Source organism: Temnothorax longispinosus, chromosome 7 (genome assembly GCF_030848805.1).
Source record: "Temnothorax longispinosus isolate EJ_2023e chromosome 7, Tlon_JGU_v1, whole genome shotgun sequence".
Taxonomy (NCBI): Eukaryota; Metazoa; Arthropoda; class Insecta; order Hymenoptera; family Formicidae; genus Temnothorax; species Temnothorax longispinosus.
Window position 1 is genome coordinate 3266700 of NC_092364.1, and position 22057 is coordinate 3288756.

The 22057-nt window shown below is 39.6% G+C and overlaps 2 protein-coding genes across 6 annotated transcripts in view; both read left to right on the top strand.

Moving 5' to 3' along the window:
• Window positions 1–18851, top strand: part of Bruce (BIR repeat containing ubiquitin-conjugating enzyme) — a 28409-nt gene extending 9558 nt beyond the window's left edge. For all 3 annotated transcript variants that reach the window (XM_071784568.1, XM_071784570.1, XM_071784569.1), the window contains 36 exons: window positions 212–508; window positions 916–1130; window positions 1232–1388; window positions 1514–1705; window positions 1872–2092; window positions 2297–2544; window positions 2755–2930; window positions 3120–3310; window positions 3425–3569; window positions 4011–4170; window positions 4382–4754; window positions 5096–5222; window positions 5423–5581; window positions 5976–6133; window positions 6239–6449; window positions 6573–6873; window positions 7145–7320; window positions 7483–7681; window positions 7779–8006; window positions 8143–8658; window positions 8940–9210; window positions 9336–9595; window positions 10087–10369; window positions 10631–11010; window positions 11315–11464; window positions 11678–11855; window positions 12097–12242; window positions 12372–12614; window positions 12769–12990; window positions 13149–13373; window positions 13519–14895; window positions 15238–15458; window positions 15959–16198; window positions 16340–16528; window positions 16808–16942; window positions 17044–18851. In XM_071784568.1, coding sequence (XP_071640669.1) covers window positions 212–508; window positions 916–1130; window positions 1232–1388; window positions 1514–1705; window positions 1872–2092; window positions 2297–2544; window positions 2755–2930; window positions 3120–3310; window positions 3425–3569; window positions 4011–4170; window positions 4382–4754; window positions 5096–5222; window positions 5423–5581; window positions 5976–6133; window positions 6239–6449; window positions 6573–6873; window positions 7145–7320; window positions 7483–7681; window positions 7779–8006; window positions 8143–8658; window positions 8940–9210; window positions 9336–9595; window positions 10087–10369; window positions 10631–11010; window positions 11315–11464; window positions 11678–11855; window positions 12097–12242; window positions 12372–12614; window positions 12769–12990; window positions 13149–13373; window positions 13519–14895; window positions 15238–15458; window positions 15959–16198; window positions 16340–16528; window positions 16808–16942; window positions 17044–17337 — 9264 coding nt within the window. In that variant the 3' untranslated portion in view covers window positions 17338–18851. The remainder of the gene's footprint in view (window positions 1–211; window positions 509–915; window positions 1131–1231; window positions 1389–1513; window positions 1706–1871; window positions 2093–2296; window positions 2545–2754; window positions 2931–3119; window positions 3311–3424; window positions 3570–4010; window positions 4171–4381; window positions 4755–5095; window positions 5223–5422; window positions 5582–5975; window positions 6134–6238; window positions 6450–6572; window positions 6874–7144; window positions 7321–7482; window positions 7682–7778; window positions 8007–8142; window positions 8659–8939; window positions 9211–9335; window positions 9596–10086; window positions 10370–10630; window positions 11011–11314; window positions 11465–11677; window positions 11856–12096; window positions 12243–12371; window positions 12615–12768; window positions 12991–13148; window positions 13374–13518; window positions 14896–15237; window positions 15459–15958; window positions 16199–16339; window positions 16529–16807; window positions 16943–17043) is intronic.
• Window positions 18852–20462: 1611 nt separating this feature from the next.
• Window positions 20463–22057, top strand: part of LOC139816818 (A disintegrin and metalloproteinase with thrombospondin motifs 9) — a 37165-nt gene continuing 35570 nt past the window's right edge. For all 3 annotated transcript variants that reach the window (XM_071784571.1, XM_071784573.1, XM_071784572.1), the window contains exon 1: window positions 20463–20788. The gene's annotated coding sequence lies outside the window, so the exon portion shown is untranslated. The remainder of the gene's footprint in view (window positions 20789–22057) is intronic.

Consider the following 22057-nt stretch of genomic DNA (forward strand, 5'->3'; position numbering starts at 1 on the left):
TGGTTGCGAGTCATGAGACATTATATATAGCATAATTCTTTATGTATTTCAGTATGTATCCGAAATGCAATTGCCTTTCCCACAGTAATAATTGCCGCAGTGAATAAAATGTTCTGCTTTCTTATATTTTTGGCACATTGCATTTGGGAAGTGTGTAAGCTTAAAAAAATAATTATTTCACTAGGATTAATACATATAATGTATGTTGCAGCGAGAAGACATTACATTCCCATGGGGAAGGTTGCTGTGTTGGCCACCTCAGCAAGCGTTGGTCGTCGAACGGATGCATTCGGGAGCTCGTCGATTCGTTATTTTAGACTTCGGGTCACCTGTACTACTGACCGATCTGATGATACCTTCGTGCAACGATTTGGTATCGCTGTCCATAGACATCTGGACTAAAAGCGAAGAAATAGATGGCACGCGGCTTATCGTCGCTGGTGACATTGGAAGTAAGCCGTTGATTGTCTGTGATCTTCAGCCACCGCCTGTATGTAGATATCTCAAGGTAAATGTAACACATTAATAACAATAAATCTTTATTTTTGTTATTCCTTTTTGCTTACGATGTTCATAAACCGCTTTTTGATCTTATTATTTTATTCTTTTTATTTTATAAGTCTTTGATATCTCTAAAACATTATTTTAGGCAATTAAAATCGCGATTTTTTTCTCTACAATATTTTTTATTATTTTTCAAATTTTTATTCTTTATTCATATCAATTCGCGTCTGTCTGCTTGCTTTTTTCTACGCTTTACTTAAAAAATATTAATCGAGTTTTTATTTTTATTTTATTTTATTTAATGATAATGATTCTCTTCTCGGGATACATGGTTCTATTCACAAAGTTTTTATTTATAAATTAATATATATTTTGCACGATTATATATATATATATATATATATATTATAGATCACTACAATAGGACGCTATGGAATGTCCACAACTACGTGTAAAATACCATTAGGAATGTTTTACGGACATATGGTAGTTTTGCCTGGGGAAGATTACTCGGAAGTAAATGATGCTTCGTCATTTGATGCCGACATTTTTGATTCTTCTTTACAAGCTACCATTGATACACAGTGTAACATATTATCGGCTCTAGCGGAAGATGTACAATGCAGGTATTGTACATAATTAAGATAGAATAAAAGAAATAGTGATAGAAAAATGTGTGCGTGTGTGTGTTTTCTGTTAATACATAGAAATATCTTCTTCTTTTTAGATTTAGTTTAGCTACTGAAAGATTAAAAACTTTGTTGGACCCATTACTGTGTTCGGAAACCCCTAATGTTATGCATATGCAAAATTATCTGTATTACAACAAGATACCTAATGAAAGTAAGGAACAGCCATCGGCGAAGATAATGTCGACGTACCAAGTGAGTTATAATTATGAATGTTGTTCTTAGATAAGAATGACTCAAGTTCATTATTTCAACGAAGAAATCGATACAATCTTGGTTGATATATATATCAGTACGTATATTGATTTATTATGTTGTAGGAATGTACCATGTTCCAACATCAATTAAATATTGTACGAAGTGTCTGGCGACGTCTCGAGTGGTGGAGAGGTTTGCGGAATGTGCCAACAACGTCCTTCGCGAACGCACCTACTGACAAATTACGAGTTCTTGAAGAAACTCTACTTGACATTCTACTGTATACTGTGTACGAAATTGGCCCAGTACCTAGTGTACGTATACATTATAGCAGATTTTAAATGCTCGAAGTTATGTGATAAATTGCCAAAATAATAAAATTATTTGCGCTTTTCATATTTGATATTGGCACATAACTGATTTTATTGCTCTATGTATGACAAACTTTATGTATGACGTGACTGTTCTTTTTAAATATAGGTTTACCGACCAACGTCGTTATATGAAGTTTTCACTCCAACAATTTGTGAGAAGTTTTTCCATTCGATATGCGTCGTAACGCCAGCCCCACGTTTGCAACTCCATGCTGCTGCGCTCTTGGCTGGCATGGCAGGACATCAACCATGGTGGGGCAACTTCTTATCCAACACTTTGATAAATCTTTACTCTTCGGCGTCCACTCATATTTTCCCGCAAGATAGGTGAGGTTTGGAATATCTCACTTTGCACTTAACACGCATATGAGACTTGTAAATATTATACATGGTGTAAAAATTAAAAGAAGCAAGTCTGAGAAGAGAATTCAGGAAGATTACTTTTTTTTTTCGTTTTTATAAAATACATGAATTAATGTTTAAATGTAATTTTATAAAACATATTTTTTTATAACCGAATTTTGTTTTTAGGGTGTTTATTTTATTAACATTCCTCGGACGGAAGTCATTAATAGCCGGGGGAAATAAATCTTCAGTTATTGAAGCTATGGTTCGTACATTGGGTAAATTACTGGCTCCTCTTACCAATACGCCATCCAATTCCAATCGACTGGACGTCACCTTAATCGGCTGGGTATTATTATTTCTTTCGGTATGCTTAGACACTATCGCACCACCGCCCTGTTTTGAGGACAATCACGAGAAAACTAGAGAACAAGGTATTTTATATACGGCGTATTTATGCACAGCATTTTTACAATGTTTCCTTCACTAATCATTAGCGAATTAAAAAAAAAATTATAAAGGAAAAGCAATTCTATGTACATATTATAGCGAAAATATTTTAAGATAAATGCTAATAATTCAGTGCTTTTTATTTATTGTAATTGTGTAACAGAATAATATCTTTATAATGTTTGTTTCGGAAGGTTTATTTTCTCGTTGGGAGTTCATTCAAGGAGAATCAGCCATGCAAAGGAGATATGTCAATGCTAACCGTTCGTCAGCCTCTCGTAGCTACCGCAAAAGATTACAAAAACGGTTATTGCATCATAAACAGCAGCTTCATGAATTAGAACAAGCAAAAAAGTCTGCAGCATCCAAAGTATGTATAACGTCAAAGCGATAATTTTGATAAATTTTCATAAAATGATTGCTAGATTAAAAAATATATACATATATCATATTACTTAGGCTACCAGTATTTTTGCATACACTTACATATTAGAGTTTATACTTTGAGTTAATTTAATAATATATATAAAAATAATATATGTGTATATGATATATTCAGGGATTAATGACTCTTTCGTCTGACGCCGCTACATTGTACAATAAAGTGGAAGCAACTCTGAAGGTTCAAGAACGTTATTTCAAGAAGACACTGAAGCAACATTCCGCAAAGCATTACAAGGATATTCTCAAGAGAAACGAGTCGCTGCTTCGCAGCCCGTGTTGCAGTCAAGCGCGACAGTCTAATACTAGGTTGGTATAAAACAAGAATTTTAATTCTTTAAAAGTCTGATCTTTAAGACACGTGATGTGATTAAGAAAAATATCTATACACATTTGTTATTACATATATTTATGTATCTGCAGCAAATCATCGGACGTCATGGATTTGGAAGTGGAGTACAATATGACAAATCTATCTCATCAGAATGTTTTGCCAGTGGCTCGCGGTCTCATTGCGCTCATTTTACATAATTCGGCTAATGTGGATATGTTTCTGTTAGCTTGCAAGGTAAGGTCTACTAAGGTCTACTTTAAAAACACAAACTATCAACGTGCATGGGTTCTTTTTAGGCTCATACTGTAAGATTTTGTTTAATTAAATTTTACTTTAACTCGATCGAAGTCGAATTTCATTATTTGTCAAGTTTTTTTCAAAATTCGCAAAATTGCATTGCTTAAAAAAGAACTTTTTGTGTGAATTTGACAAAGCTCTGTATATTATTTGTCTCTTTCGTAATCGGGTTTTGTAATTTGTAATCTGAAATCTGACATACATTATAAAATGTAACGTGTATTTAAAAAGAAATTTTACATAGACTAAAACGTGAATCTTCCGATATCTCTTAACAACAATTAATTGTATAGATAAGGCAGTTGGATCTATCTTGTAATATTTACGCGGCTTTGTAATTATACGTCTATAATTACATTTTTGAATTATCGTACATAGGTAGTCGCTAGGCTAGTAGTATCTACACGTCCCGCAATAGGCTTGTGCGAGCTTATGACCGAGGAACAACTCTTGAAATTAATCAGATTGGCAACGGATACATCTGACGCTGCTTGGTCGTCACATGCTGTTTCCTGTCTTCTGATGGACCTGTTAGAAGGTGATTATAATTTATACTTGTTATAGTTCGCCACGAAGAAACTATTATAAATAATTTATAATAATAAAACTTTGTTTACACGACAAACTTTTAAAGCATTAGAAAGTATACTCTCAATCTTTTTTTCCCTTTTTTTTTTTTTAAATAAAACAGTAAACCTTAGCGATTTGATTAAAGTATAAAATAAATTAACAAAACTCGATTTGTGCAGGAGGACGGTTGTATCCTAGAGCATGTACTTCTACACACGAAAGTAGTCCATCGGAGGAGATTTTCGACTCTGTTGTGATTCATACGGACGAAACTCGTGCGGCAGAGGAGGACTCGACCAATGTTGCTAGCACCAGTGCACCTTCCGCTTCTACATTAGGTGAAGGATTCGCCGAAGGAGACGCAGACGAGGAAGTGCAAGTAGTAACTTCGACCACTGCTGGCACGTCAAAATCCAACGGTTATCTGCCGTCCCTTTTGGAATCCGACGATAGCGAATTGGAAGACTTTCTGGACGACATATTGGAGCGTGGCAGAAATATGTTGAAGAAAGACAGCACAGTATCGAAAATTTTAACTTCTGCCATTACTGGGTATCTAGATCTTTTCTCTTTCTTTCCTGGTCTTTAAAAAGAAATGGTTTTTAAATACTAACGATTAATCCTAAGCACTAACTTTTTTTGTAACGTTAAATGCTGGCACAGAATGTTCCTAATAGTTATTAAAGCAACACTTTGTTTATTTTATTTGCTACGTTTGTATTTGATATGTACACTAAAATTCATAACAATTTCCACGATGAAACAGTTTCATTTTATAAAAATTTCACACGGAATCTCATCTGTATCTAGCAGTGCTTAAGAGTTGATATAACTTATTTTTTACGTCAACTTTATATGGCACATCTGATTAAAAAGTAATGATATATTTTTAGGAGCATCTCTTTAGCGATGGACGCACGCTTGGAGTACGGAGTTGAAATGGGCGTAGAAATATCATTGAGGATACTGTCTACGGTCGGCATGTACAATCTACCTCACAGCATAAATGCGACAATACACGTTAGTTTGTATATTATATTGCTTTTCTTATTTTTTGCATTGTTTTAATAACTAGGATATTACACACTTCTTCAAATGTATGTGTTAGATGTTTTAAAAAATTTTCTTAGTAGAGAAGAGAGAGGAATAATTATTAATACTTGTTAAGAAATAATTATTGTAAAGTCATGCCATTATGCAAATCGAATTTTATATTATAGGTGCCGACAGAAGCAAATCGCTGTTGTCAACAACCGTTCTTGCGTACCGAAACGAGTGATAGAAGTCAGGAAAGCGGATTCTTTTGTGATCCTACACCTTCTAATCTTTCAATATTAACAAGATGTTTCGAAAAGATGTTCACAGACTTATATCTACGGGTGAGTTATTTATTATTGAAGTAAAATACATTTGCGATATGTTATTAGATGAACGCAAAGGCTTTATCTGACTTCTGTTTTAAACAACGTTACTGATTTGACATTTTTCTTTTTTCTTTAAAGAAATCAAGAACTTATTTCTAGATGAAAAAATTATATCAGAATTAAGGCTATTTTTAATTAACAAATTTATCTCTAAATTATATAATTTCTTCAACTTAATTTGACAAACTAAGTTACATATATTTATATTTCGTACAATTTTTTCTAATTGACGCCGTTTTTAAGAAGCATACACATAATTAGATGGACTTGCTTTTATTTTTAGATCTTTTGTATTAAATTGAATTTTTTCTGATATATAATGCATATATTTTTATCTTATGTTTAACAGAATAATAGTACGAACTTGGAACTCGTTCTCCAACTTTGGTTTGCGCTGAATATGGACGCTGCTACTGAACATTCAAGCTCGCAGTTTGACCCCTCTTTAATACCTTTGATTTCACTCAGTCCAGCAGCCATTTCCAGTCTAATATCTGCACTCTCGTGGTAAATTAATAAATAAGATGCGAATGATGATAATGACATTTAATCTATCCTAAAACATGATACTAATATTTTTAATGCATAATTAATTTATAAATAAATTTTAAGGCATACTGGGGTTTCGTTACGCGCTTGGTGTCTTGCGTTGCAATGTTTAACTATTGTCTGCAATCAGCCGGTACGAAGATTGGACGGCTTTGCAATAAGTCCTCCTATGGCTAGTTGTATTGTTAAAGAACGCAATACAGGCCCTATGTTGTTGCGCCTACTTTCCGGCAACGGATTAAATATCAATACGATGGATAAGCAATATATTATGGTGAGTTATTACGTTTTCTTTTTATGATTTATATAATGACTTATATGCCACGCATGTATGAGAATAAAATATGTTTAATTGCATATTTTTTATGTTTTATTTACGATAGTACTTATATTTCAGGCCGGGCCTACAGTTTGCCAAGCATTACACGATTTTCTCATTAGGCTGGAAATGATGTGTGATGTTATTACGACGGATAGCTGTTTAGGTAACTCCCTGAAGGATTTTCTGCTACAAGTGATATATCAACTTGTGCAACCAAGTGGGCCTCTCATTTTAAGAAAGGGGCCTTTAGATGCGCAGTGCAAACTAATAACATCTGTAGTTAATCTGAATTATGTTAATACCGACTTGGGCATCGCTATGAGCATATCTGAATGCGTTGGTGTGTTGGTTTCGACATATGTCAAAGGATCTGAAGGTAAAATTTTTTCTTTATCAAATATTTCCACAAATAATATTAATAATAAAAAGCGAAAACGTTATAGTGAAAGAAGGAACTGAGCAGTTAATTGTTAACAAGGCTATTTTTTGAAATAGATTTTATATTGATTTTGAGAAATCACTTTTTATTTCTGATATACTGTTCCAAAAATTAGACATTGATTGTAAATGGTTTATCTCATTGTCAGTTGTTTTTGTCCTTGCAAGAAGATCGCAAGAGTCTCAATGCGCAAATGTTGTCCTTACAGTTGGCGCACAATGTGGAGGTGCGGTTGATTCGGCTAACCAATCTGGTAGTTTCGGTGGTCTGTTCGCTTGCGTGCTTGGAGGCGATGCAAGACAATGTCGCCCTGCATCGTGGGACACTTTAATCGTGGCTCTCATCAAATTAGTGTGCACTCTCATTCAGACTCCATTACCAAATGTACGTATTTTGTACCGTATACTCAAGAATTATTAAAGAAATTTGTTTGCATTAGTTTACTTTTTATAACATATAAAATAATTGCATTTTATATTTTAATTTATTTGTGAATACTTTTTGTTCTATGCATTCTAGTGTGCTTCATTTGCAAACGTTTTACAGACTCGCCAAGATCATTCAGAGGAATCGGCGGAAATGGAATTATCCGAGACGACTTGGGGTTCTAAGAGCAATGTAACCGATTCTCAGAACGCGAATACTTGGCAAACGGACGAGAGTAAAGCAGCGGAGCAACGAAACTCTTTTCATCTACAACAACCTAAACCTAGCAAATCTTCCGTGCCTTGCCTCGCTGATACTGGTAACTACTAATATATATATAAAAGTATATAAAAGATAACGTGTTTACTGTTCCACAAGTACGTCAAGTTTTATTAATTATATTCTTTGTTTTTAAGTTCTACAGCACGAGCCAACTATGATGCGTTTACTAGGTGCTCTTGGTCATAGCACGGGATCTTCGCTAGCTATGCTCTTAGGCGAAAGTACGAGTGCGGCATCGACTACCGAACTCGGCGATCCGGCTTCGATACCGGATGCGACGTTCCAGCTCTTAACGACTCTTACAAAAAAGGCTAGCGATTCAACCCTAGTTCTCAAGCCGCTACTCCGCTATCTCTCCTCGTGTAAGAATTTATACATTATAGAATCGGAAGACTCATTATTTTCCGTTATTTAATTCTGCGCGAAAAAAATATAGCACGAAATCTTTTTAATACAAAGTCTTGTCGAGAAAATAAGACATCGCACGATTACTTGTAGCATGCGGGGAAACCGAATTGGGAGTTATGCAGCTGTCCGAACCACTTCTTTGGTACATCCTAAGGGTATTGGACAACGCCTCGTCGTTATCTATTTTTACCGCGATGGGCGGCGTAAAAGTGCTTTGCGAGAATCTCGTGAGGTCGAGTAACAGTGGTACCGCCGGCGCTTCCACCTCATCGGGGGTGATCGCTCTTGTCATGGAACATCTGTCGAACGCGCCAAACGTGATGCAGATGATGGCGAGCAGCAGTAAGAAAGGTGTCAGCTCGTTGGAAACTCACGACGACGGTTTACTGAATTTTGCGCCTCTCGGCTCCATATCCTGGTTAAACCCGACCGCGCAGCCGGCGGACGTTCTCATACAAAACGCAACTCCCCACAAACGCGCGAGAACACCGGCATGGTCGTATCACTTTTATCCCGACGAGGCGTGGGTCGACCTCACCATCACTTTACCGTGCGCTATCCTGCTTAGGAAAGTGGAGCTACAACCACATCTCACGGCGTTGTCCAGTAAGTTTATAATCCTTCAATTTTTATGAAGATAATGACGAAATCCTCGAGGTTTTATGATTAGCGTTCTTTTCTAGCAATACATAGGGTATTCTTCATTAAACGTATTTTCTTTAAACTGCAGATTCTTTCGCTAAAATAAACAATTTTTGTAAAAGAGTAACTGATTTTTAAGATTCACCAAAGAATTCGCGGTTCAAAAGAAGTGCGATTGGTGAGAAAGACAAACCCTGTAATTAAACAGAAAACTTTTTTTTTACACGCGCATATTTGTTTGACAGCATGTCCATCGGCTGTGGCGCTTGAAGTTTCGAGGGAAAGCAACGGTCCATTGACGCCAGTTTGTCCGCCGATGCCGACGGCGGGCTTGACGTATATACGCGTTACTTTAGCACAACCGGAAGTCGCGACTTCCGTATTGGTGCGCCTGTACAAACCACGGGACTCGACAAACATAAATCTCAGTCAAATAAGATTGCTGGGTACCACCGCATTCGGCGAAATTAAAACGAATCCGGACACGATAGACGAGGAACAACTAACGAAGACTAGGTAACGTCATTTTCTCTCTTGTCCGAAAAGTGAGGCCATTGGCTCCGTTAATCTTTAACCGTGGGTTAAAGATTTATCACGGCTATGAGAATTCAAAGAATTTATTTCTGATAACGTTTATGTAGCTTGGGTTGGCTGCGATTACTGCATCAGTGCTTATCGGTAAGCACGCTGAACAGTAATCTGGCCATCGAGGTGCTTAATTCCGCGGCTTCGGTCGAAGGCCTCGTCGAGGCATGCTGCAACCTCCTGTTACTCCCAGCACCGTCTCTCTTTACTCCCAACCTGGAGAGGGTTCTATTACAACTTGGCTTACACTCTCGAGAGCTTGGACTTCGTCTCATTGGTCTTTTACTCAACAACAGGTCCACCCCTTTCTTTCAAGGTATCGCTTTGTTCTCTGTTTTCTGCAAACGAAATCAGCAATGGCCTTAAATATAGATAAATTAAGCGACCGTCTTGAGCCTCGTACTTTGAAAAGGCTCTTGCATTCCAAATTATTTAGTTAGACTCTTCACGCAAGCACAACATGTTACGAACGAAGAAAAGATAATTTCTTTTTATTTATATCTTTGTTATTTACGAGATGTGTAAATTATGACATATAAATTAGGGAATATGTAATATTTTAAATATCTGTAAGTAAAATTGATAATATTTGCTAGTTTATTCAGTGGTTTTCTGCAAAGTAGCTTACATTATTTTAAAATCTTATAATAAATATTAATTTTTTGTTGGTATTGATGTTAACGAAAATGTTTTATTTACGAATATTAAAGCTGTTTCTGAATAAAATATTTTATATAGTAATCTCTTCTTTTTTAAGCTTATTATGCTGTGATAATATGCTATGATAACTGTGTTGATACTTGACAGGGGCTGTGACTTCCCAGGAAACGTCTATCGTACAATTGGTCGTTGAATTGCTTCAGCAATTGTGTTCCATTCGAGACTTTAGCACGGAGGCTCGCATGAAAGCCGTTCTTACGTGGTTGCAAATATCGGCCACGAATGGAATATCTCAGACAAACAGTAATCCCAATTCAGTGAATCCACCAGCGGTATACATTCACTGTGTGTCTTCTATCATTTGGAAGGCTCATCAACAGCAGAATCACAACTACGATCTGCAAGTTTTGCTGACGGACGAACTGTTCTAGTAAGATTATTTGTTTTCGCATATTCTGCTTTAATATTTCAAACACATTTTTATTCAAGCACATACATAAGTCAATTTATTCTATTGTATAAAAATTTTATTTTGGATATCTTCAAACTTTTCCTTACATGGTAAAGAATTCTAATATTATAAACATATATGAGATAATTTTAAACTTTAAGCCTATTTTTCTCATAAAGCTATTTAACATTTATTGCGTCCGACTCTTCAATTAATCTTAAAAATTTTTTTGTTGAACAGCTCATTGTACAAATGGACTCTAACTCTTGGAAACAATTCAGCCTTGAAGCAAGCGATCGATTCTGTCCTGTGCGCTTTCTGCTACGTGAGACCATCCTTGTTGATTTTGCTTTTGGAATGGGTACAAATCTTAGTACCAAATATCGCAGTAAATTCGACTGCGTCTGTATCCGACGATTGCAAGGAAAGCGAGGAACAGACGGATGATAAGAAGAGCGATGCAGAGGGATGGTACTGTCAGTTTGTCTTGCTGAAGCACAAATGGCTACATTTGACGGAGGGACAATTGCTGACTGTCGCTGCAGCGGCACGTTCGCCACCCGGTACTCAGCAATTGATCGATTCTGGTCTTCCTGGGTTACTGACAGGATCGATTACAGGTTGACCTTCCCTTTCTACATTATAAAAGCCTTTTTTTAGATAATCTATAATTCGTGGCAAGATAATTTTCTAAGTGTAATTTGATATGTAATATACATTTTATTAAGTATATCATTTTCACTGATATATATATTTCATTAAACTTCTCATTAAACTTCTAGAAATTTGATTAAAAATGTGCCATGAGTTGACAAAAAAAAATTTAGATTGTGTTTTGAATTATAGATTGTGCTAAAATACTTCTAAATGGATTTCAAGCAGATTTGTTAAGGATTTATTAACGATAATGATTTATGCATTTAGATTTTTGTAACCTGGAGAAATCCAAGCAGCTACAGCGAGACAGTAAAATGGCATCGGGTGACAGCAATGAAACTAATGTGCCTGAAGATGTCAACTCGACGGACAGCGATAAAGCGGCAGGTTCTAGTTCCGGATCGAACAATTATTCTGGTAAATATCTTGGAAGCTTATTTCTAAACCCATACGTTTAAAAATGGGAATTATAAAGTTACATAACGTTGATTTTCTTGAAAGTATATACAATTACAAAAAATTTCAAAAATTTGTATGCCCCTGAACAGTAATATTAAAGATTAGAGTTTAAAAATAAGTTCATTATTTATGCACAGAACATGTTATACTGATATGCAATATTTTTTTCAGGAGGATTATGCATGACAAAACCAGAGAGTATAGCAGTAGTGATAGAATTCCTAACGCTCGTATGTGCGGAAGGCAAAATGCGTGATTGGCTTGGTGAAGAAGGTCGCGGTTTCTGGTTGCCGCTTTTGTCGCTTCTTAGTAATCGTCCTGTCGAAAGCCCATCCGCGTCTGCGTCGAGGTATGTACGTTTAAGTGGCCTTTAGATAATACGTCACGGGAGATACGTGCAAAGACCGCGACTATACTATTATGTTGTCATCATCGTTAATGATGCCATAGTCCGAGTCGAGCCTTAATCTTTTGAAGAAAACTCCTTCTATGTAGACTTTGGCTTCTTTTTAGTTTTGTTTAAATTGTAATTTTTTTAAATAAAACGGTATATACACGTAGACTTTATTATTTATTATGACATATTGCAGTTGTTCGAAGACAAGCGCGTCGTATGCATTACTGGAAAGCGCTATGATCAAGTTCTTATCAAGATGTTGTTGGTGTCATCTGGATAATCAAAAATTACTGGCAAAGCTTCTCATCGATATTATTTCCCAACAACGAACTACTTCAAGTAAGTGTACTATGGTATCCAAATATCGCTTATATAATTTCAAGTTTTCTTAAGTATAATAACAAATTAATTAATTGAGTGAAATCGGTGTGCCTTCATTTGAATAATATATTATTATAATTACAATAGATGTGCGATATCTCCACGGGATTTCTGGATTTACGCGAAGATTAATTCTGCAATTGCTCTTGGAAGGAGAAAAGGTGTTGGTTTCCGTAACATCGGAAGCCCCGATGAAAGTTTCAGCAACCGCGACGAATCATAGCATGCCATCCATGCCGTCACATCCTGCTTATCCCCTCGGTCACTATCATCAATTATTATATATGTCAACGCAATCAACGGTGGCAGATATATTACAGCAAGTATCAGGTATGTCCACACAAGCACAGTTGTGTATTAGGCAAGATTAAAAATAATAATTGATAAAGGCAAAAATAAATAGAAAATAAACAAGCATTGGAAAAGATTTACTGATATATTTTTGACACTACGAATGCACTTATACAAAATTTTGATTTTTAAGGGACGTGGCTTCTTTTGTTACTTCCAAATACGTATAAGGGTAACGAAGCAAGTTCCAACGGGAACAACCGTTCTCGTGAATTCTGGGAATCGGGAATGGCGTTAGTGGTAGATACGCTCAGTGTTGCCGCTGGAAACACAGCGAAAGACAAGCGGGCTAAAGAAGCATCGAATAGATCGCAAGCTCGTGGTCCTATAATCAGAAAAACGCGTTTAAATTCTGGTACGTTTTAAAAATTGGGGATACTAATGTATATATGTTTACATATTACTAATGCAATAAATGAGAGAACATCTACTCTATTGAGTATAAGATTTATTTCTAATTCTATTGAGAAATTAATCATTGAAACGACTATATATTTTTGTATTATTTGACAGATGGAAACTTGACGCCAGTAGCGAGCAAAGCCTCGTCTAATGCACAAGCAAACCCAGCCAACACAACAAACCAACAGTATCTAACACATTCGTCTCGTCCTAATACTCCTCTACCGCCTCAGCTTACAATCGCGCAACTCTTGGCGATCGCCGAGGATAGCGGTGTTTCGTTGTCCGAACCGTGCTTACATCTCATCTTACGTCAACGTAATAAGGACTCCAAAGGTATCTAATTTCTTTCTACTCATCTTGTCGGCAATGTATGGACAAAACTGTTCGTACGGTCTCATTGTCAGTATCGATTGTTTGAAGTTGAAAGAATACGAATATCTTCGTGAGTCACTATACGAGTGCGCGCATTTGCTTGCAGAAGACGTGGTGCAGCCGATCGACAACGGACTGTTGAACTATAGAAGCATAGAGAGTTCGTTAGGCGTCTTCAGCGACGGCGGTGGATTGGCGGTGCTGGCGCGGCATTTGCCACTGGTGTATCCGGATCCCGGCAGGCCGTCGTTCTTCGTCGAAAAGTCACCGTCGCCGGAGCAGACCGACGCTGACTGGGTAAAATTGGAGACCAACGACGACATTTACGAGGCCTTGGAGGAGGGTACGAGAACGAATTGTCCACCGAAGACGTCGGTTCCTGCTCCGTACGTGCCACCGCATTCTCTCGCGGCTTTCGGCCTATTTCTGAGACTACCGGGTTACGCCGAGGTGCTACTGAGAGATAAGAAACGGGCACAATGTCTGCTGCGGCTCGCCCTCGGAGTTTCCGACGACGGCGAAGGCGGCGAGGTGCTGACTTCACCGTTGGCTGCCTCATTGCCGACCTTGCCGTTCCAAGTACTGAAGCAGCTACTGGACGCCACGCCACCGACCACCGACGACGGGCTGCTTCTACGAGGTACGACCATAGAAGTGGGCGCTATGCTGCTGTTGTTGAACTGCCTGGCGATATTCACGCACCAAACGGGACAGAACGACGGTTCGGCCGAGCATAAGACTGGCCAGAGCGGCAGCGGGGTCGGTGGTGGTAGCAGCGCAGGGCGCAGCGATGACAATTCACACCTGTACTGGGCGAAGGGTACCGGCTTCGGTACCGGGTCGACACAGCAGTCGTGGAATGTCGAGCAGGCGTTGCTACGTCAACGATGCGAGGACGAGCATGTGACGGTGCTGCTACAGGTTCTCGCCAGTTATATCGGCACATCGGGAGGCGGACAGCCGCAGCAAGAGCTACCAGCTACGTTCCCCGATTTACTGGCGCGTTCTTGCCTACTGCCGGCGTTATCATCGTACCTGCGGAACGATTCCGTTCTAGATATGGCCAGGCATATACCTCTGTACCGCGCGGTCCTACAATTGCTTCGTGCGATGGCTCTCTCCAGTCAATTAGCACCGCTTTTGTTACCGCGCGGCGGTAGATCCGGAGAACCGTCCGTTGTGTCCCTCTTGTCGAGCATGAAAGTGTGCGTGGACACGTATGTGAACAAGATAAATCGCACGAGGGGCAATAAAACGAACATGAAAGTGGTGTCAAAGTATCCCGACGATACCGAGCAAGACGAAGGCTTGGCCACGTTGATCCCCGATATACAGGAAAGCGCGACTATAGTGCAAAACGCCACGTGCCGGTTATCCGGTGTCGGCGAAGAATTACCCGGATCAAGCCCAACGGCGCCGGAATTACCGTTGCGCTCAAGCCTGGAACACCGGTACTTGGAAGTAATGAAAAACTTACAATTCGGTAAGTCCTACTCAGGATGAAACTCGCTTATCCAAAATTTGAAAAATACATTTTATAATCATATTTGGCGGTTAAAGCTCTTCATTTTGAATTAAGAATTAAATATTCCTACATAAAAGAATCTTATATCTTTGATTTTAATATTTTGTACAGTATGTTAAATATTTACTCATTAAAGAAGTCTTTATGCGATTATAATTTGAACGAGAGCACAGGACTTATCCATAATTATACAAAAAAAATTTCATAGAATTTTCAAAATGTCTGAAAGATTATAGAGTTAATAATACTTGTATAGTAAATGAATACCGATAATAATTAATATTTATATTGGCACCGCAGATACCTACGAAATGATTACCGAGAACACAGACGGCGGAGGCTATAAATTTACTGTTTCGTATCACTTTGAGTCGAATATGAGGGCTGCCGGCGAGAGAAGTCATCCGACACGAGTGAAAAGATTAGCCCAAGAAGCCGTCACGCTCTCGACAGCATTGCCTCTGTCTTACAGTAGTAGCGTGTTTGTGAGATGCGATGCGGATAGATTGGATATCATGAAGGTATATTGTCTTTTTCATGAAACTCGACTTAAAATCCTGTTGTCTGCCCGTCGACTTTCATTTTTAACATGTCATAACTCGATGGATATGATTTTAAATATTACACAGAAGAAATGGACGAAAGAGCAGGATTAATTAGTCATCTAACAGCTGTTTGATCCTTAAGCACTGGAATGTATCTTGTAACGTAAAGCAGAAGAGCATTTCAATTATTGTTATATCAAGCATCAAAGGCGCTATGTACATTTCCACTTATTGAAATTATAACACAAAGAAATCCTGAAGATGGTCTTGTACAAAATATATTTTATTAATTAGCGATAATAAATTACAGAGTAACAAAATACAATTTTTTTGCTGTTGGAATTTCAATAACGTACGCGAGAAAGAATATCTTGTTTTTATTTCAACATTGTTCCAGTGCTTAAAGATAAGCTTAAAGCGAATTAAGTATCTCGCATGTGCGCCGCAATGTAACACGATATATACGATTGTTGAAGGTACTCATAACGGGGCCAGCAGAAACGCCGTACGCAAACGGCTGTTTTGAGTTTGATGTGTACTTTCCTCCCGATTATCCTAACAGCCCGATGTTAATAAACCTAGAGACAACCGGCCGACACACCGTGCGCTTCAATCCGAATTTATATAATGACGGAAAGGTCTGTCTCAGTGTACTGAACACTTGGCACGGTCGACCTGAGGAGAAATGGAATGCGCACACGAGTAGCTTCCTTCAGGTAAGCTACAGAAGTCAGGATTTGGCGAAATTCTTCTGTTAAAAATTGATTTGTCTAGTGATCGAGGCAATATTGCGCTTATTAATAGAGTAGGAGAAAGACGTTAATCACAGTGTCATATTGTAACTTTGTTGGGAACAGGTTTTAGTATCGATACAGTCGCTAATCTTAGTGTCTGAACCCTATTTCAACGAGCCTGGATACGAACGGTCACGGGGTACGTCAAGCGGTGCTCAATCTAGTCAAGAGTACAATGCGAATATTTGTCAGGCTACCGCCAAGTGGGCGATGCTCGATCAAATACGCAATCCTTGCCCATGCTTCAAAGAGGTACGTTAAACAGTTGGTCTCAGAATGAGCGAGATTACATATCTTTTTCCAACAAACAGTCTGCGCATTTATTCCAATATGCATACATAAAAATATAAAAAAAAATCAGGTGATAATAATTACTACGTTAAATTAAAATATAATTAAATTATTATCGTGTTTTTAATACGATAGAATTATTGTATTAAAAGCTACGAAGTAAAGATGTCTCAGCGATTAAATATGATCTTAGAACACGTTGTTCTCACGAGTAAGAAAGCTTCGATTATTTTTCAACAGGTTATACACACCCACTTTTGGATAAAGAGGCATGAGATCGTTGCACAACTGGAGGGATGGATAAGAGATATGGAAATGCATGGATCGGATCGTAGATCAGGCCGTACAATTTCCCTTAATGCGTTGTCTTTGAGGGTAAGTGTTATTTTTGAAAAAATAATGGGTGATTCAAGATTTTCCATTTGTACAGTTACAGTTACAGTTTTACCGCGTGCTTCTCTCTTGTACGTTCACAGAGACATTATAGACTATTGAGGGAAGAACTGAATAAACTGCCAACGCCCAAAGGATTGGAGGACTTGGCCGAACCACTCGCGTCGCCAGGCTCGCCTATCGAACTGTCAGGGACCCCAGGCACAACACCGAGCACGCCGTCGACGGTTACGGCATCCGCGACCGCCGCAGTGGCCGCTCCTATCACCACTAACACTATGGTTCCAATCAGCAATAGCAGTACGAGTAGCCATGTGCACCACGACATCGACACGGACGTCGAAATGGAGAAGATGGTTTCGAAAATGTGTGAATAGCTAAAGGATGTTAATAGACATTGTTGGACATTTTGAAAAGAGTCTATTGTTTGTGTTACGAGATGAACAAATGGACATTGAACATGAACAGATGACACAACGGACTGAAATCAAGTGCACAGATCCTATCCTGTCCAGCGGCCGAATTACCGACGTTTAGGGAAGAAAGCAGTAATGACTTTCGGCCGAATACATAATAACGCTGACGATAATTATTACAATGATGATGATGATAAAATGTAGGTAGAAAAATATAAGGTGTGGTAGAGCGAGAAATCTGAGTAAGAATTTACAATAGGGAGAAAGTGTGAAAGAAAAAGAGAGAGAGAGAAAGAGAGAGAGAGGAGGAGACAGGGAGCGAGCGAGCGAATGAACATGCATGGGTGAGAATAAACGAGAGAGAGTGAAAGGGAGAAAGGGAGAACGAACAGATAGAGGCAAAGAATAAATAGCGCGAATGTAACAAACTCGTGCGTAGTAGATACTTTTTATAGCCGCTGCTATAGTACGTGTATGCTGCATTCTACTACTTCGTACTACCATAAGTACCACAACTGTTATTCGATATTTATTATACATGTTCCTCGTTTATGTAGCGTAACTCTGAATTAGCTGCACTTTCATGCGAATCTTGGGACATTACGTTTTACCGTCCTCTCCTTGTCGCTCGTGTCTTCCGAGAACGACGCGGTCGCACTCCGCTGTCAATGCCCGTATAGGTGTACGTTCTCTTTTTAACGACGTTTTACTTGATCAATAATTGTAGCGCTTGTTTCTCTTTTATATATACATACATACGTACATCATACATACGTACATACATACATACATATATATGCATGTGTGTGTGTACATATATATATGTACTAAGTATGTATGTATATATATATATTACTAATTATATATATATATATATATATATATATATATATATATATATATATATATATATATATATATGATTCTATCGCCGACGCGTCGTTTTCTCTTCGTTTTAAATATTTCTATATTAGGATACAATATTATTCTACTTTGCCAAACGATTTACTGGTAGATCTGTTTTTGCTAAACATCTCTTCAGAGTGCACGATCCAATTGTCGAGCATTAAACGGCTCGTTAGTGGAAGCTGCGGGCGGCAAAGAAGAGACAATACACGCGCGACGTCGGCGGAAGTCGAAGCTCGTGACAGGTGCAACTAATTACGAGTTATTGATGTAGCGGGTATCCCTGCGCGCAATGCGACCGAATCTAAATGACGACTGTCTGAACGAGACGACGATCTAGGTACGTCGTTAGATAACGTTTATTATAATAGTACGTGTTCTATGTCGATTGAACGAACAACTGGGAAAGAAAAATGGTATATCTTGGAAACAAAAAAAAAATAACGGAAGACCAGGTGGTACGTTTCTCGCGTAAACGAGAATTGCTCTTTGTAATTGTAACAGCTACTTAGTACACGTAAATTTCATATGAATCGACCATATGAACGAATAAAGTCACATTGTTTTGAGATAGTCTTCCATCCCCGTTCTTTCGTCCGGGTTTATTCTCATCGTTAACTCGAGATTACATCCCAGCTGAGGACAAAACGAAAGAGGTGCGATTGATTAATTATTTTCAACTATTTTCTCTTCTATTTGATATAATTTTGTTTTTCCAGATACTTAAAAATAATACTTAAAAGTGAGATGATACTTTAGAGTTTAGAATATTTGTATATTTTTAAAAAAGATGACGCACTCTTAAAAATCTTATATATATGCGAATTGTCTTTCTGAAATAATTGGGGGTAAGTGTATGTATATTGTATTTTATTAATTCGCGTGCCCCTCACGGCTTTGGATGAACTTCTGTACAGTACGTTATTTTACATTGTTCTTTCCACATCAACAGTTTGTTTACTTAACATTACACTTTTGCTTTTACAATTACTGTTATAGTTACGCACACCTTTACTTGCGTTATATCTTGATTTTTTAAATATTTACTATTAATCTTGTATGTGTAAACCTTTCATATTTATCGAATCTTAAAAATCGACATTCAATACTACTTATCTTATATTTGTATTTTCAAATTTATCACAAATTTCGAAATTTAAAACTCTAAACTCGAAACTCAGAATTCAAGATTTTGACCTAAACTCTCAACTTCATAATTTTCCTAGCTTCTCCAGTTTAACCCTTATCTTTTCTAACAATAAGTTTATTCTCTTCTGCTTTTCCTCTTTCCTTCTCGCAATTCTTATCTGTAATTGGGGTAAGTGATAATTAGTCGAGATAATTGGAGCGCGTGTTTTCAGATACTTTTAAGAATTAGAGTCGCCGGGAGATGTACATACATACATCCCGCTTTAAATTTCGCGCCCTTCGAGAGTTCGATAAATTGAATTGCGATAGGTGGCGGATTTGAATCTCTCGAGGACGCGAGATGCGCGACGGTGCGGCAAGTAAGACGGCTCAAGAATCTCTTTTTTTTTAATAAATTGCAAGCACGCAGCGTGTGCCGCGCGTGCGAAACCGCGTATCCGCTTCTTCCTGAAAAGATTACCGCGCAAATCCTTTTATCGTTCGGTAAATGCACGCGCAACACGATTTATACGTGTCTATAGTGGAGTTCTTACGAGTGTTGTCGATCGAGATCCACGATCGATCGCCTTATCGCCTATCTTTTTGCGAATAAAAGGAAGTCCTCGGCTGCATTTTGGCAATCCTTGTCGACAAACAAAAGAATTAGGTACTCGTCGAAAATTTCCTATTTTGACGCGTCGAGAAAATTGCAATTTTTCACTCCTAAAAAGTTTCGCGCCCAACGATGGCGGGCGGGAAACCGGAGTTTCGGGCGAACGGCGAATTTCGCGGTTAACGCAGGTCAGTTTAAATACGGGCGCTCGTCCGCTCATGGTCTCGGGGGGTAGAAGATATATGGTAGGTATATCTTGGCGCGTTATCCGGGTGCGTTGCGCCCGGTAGGGTATGGTAGCCGCGGAGGAAGCGGAGGCAGCGTGAATTATACGACGGCGAGATCGTTGTCCGTCCGTAGCCGGTGTGCGTCGGCGGGGCGGGGGAGGCGGAGGGGGCAGGGGGCGGCGGAGGTCGCGGAGGCCTCGGGCGGCCCGGAGCGCACTTCAGTCGGTGCGAGCGGTTCAGATCGGTCGCGTCGTGATCCGCACGCTCGTATCCGATCGCCCGGCGTCGTCGCGCCCGGAGCCGATCGTCGGAGACGCTCCACGGATCGTCTCGCGCTGCTCCCGCGCCGGAGAGAGAGAAAGAAGATCAAGATCCTGTGTCCGATCGATCGACGATCGCTGGTCGCGCGGATCCACCGGTTTCGCCGCTCATCCGGCTCATCCCATCCCACGGGATTATTCCGTTGCCGCGCGCGCTCTCACGCACGCGGCATCAGGTTCGCGTTTCGGCGAATCCGCGCTGCTGCGGGTGGTAAGTGGTAAGTGTCTTCTCGCAGTCTAGCTTCTCCGCGCGGATCGCCGCACACTTCGCATCGTTAACGACGCGACGAGGATCCACGCGTCTCGTGTCGTGTCAGGTGTATCCGATTCACGCCCGCGCGGAAATGAGTTACCGCCGGCACGCGTTACGCAATATTTAAATTTGTATTTTTAGGCGGAGGGACCGTGTGCGCGCGCGCGCGCGCGCGATACGCCCGCTTGATGATGATGAGCTCTCTTTTGGTCCCATCTTTGAGTTCGCGCACTTCGCATTTTGTAAGTCGCGGGAAGTCTTCTCTAGAATCTAAAAGATCGATTCGCGGTCTCCTAGATCGGTCCTCGCTCTCGAAGGAGATGCGGGATTTTCTCGATCGACGCCGCCGTGGAAGATCGCATCCCCCCCTGTGCGATTCCTCCTCGCCCTCGGCGGTAAATCAGACGTCGTCTCTTCGAAGAAGGTGGAGTTATCGGTAAGCCGCAAGCGCGCGCGCGCGCGCGCAGCCGCTATTTGCATTAAACCAAGATTTGGAGTCAACGCTCGTAGCGGTACGTGACAAGGCAGGTGGGAACATGTGCACAGCGAGTGTAAATTCAACATAGACGGTTTAAAATCAGGCGGTGCGCGTCTGCGCTCGCGTGCGCGCGTGCGTATGTGTGCGCGCGCGTGCGCGCGTACATGTGTGTATGCGCGCAAGTTGAAAATGCACACTACCGGTTTCCATCTAGTTTCCGTTCCCCTTGCCTCGCGCGGTCTTGTCCGCGGGCGCCCGACGTTAAGCCCGATTCACGCAGCCGCCGGCAGGAACGTTATATACAAATGTAATTTATGGGCACGGTGATAGGCCCCCGCTAATCGTCACCGATATACGTGCCGGATCGACGTGCCGATGACAGACGGGCCCGGGAGAATCGTCGGATTCTAGTTCACGGATTTTAGTCAGCCGCCAAACCGCGAACATTTGCGTTTGCTCGAAAAAGTAAGATACAACAAAACGGAGAATTCATTCATTCTTTTTTGGCATATTTGGTTTTCCGATTGTCATCGCTACTGTTTTTCTTGTGAGTGATGTGTTCATTCTTGACAACAGCTGCTTTTCTCGTAGATCACGAAGAAGACCGCGGCGGTTGGATCCTCCGAAGTATCTTGAACCTTCGCTTTAGGAACCGCATTCTCGTATTTCTTTGTACAACGTGAGGAATTCTCGTAAATCATGAAGAAAACTGTAGAGCCTGACACTCCAAAATATTCGAAACTTCGCCTCGTGGTC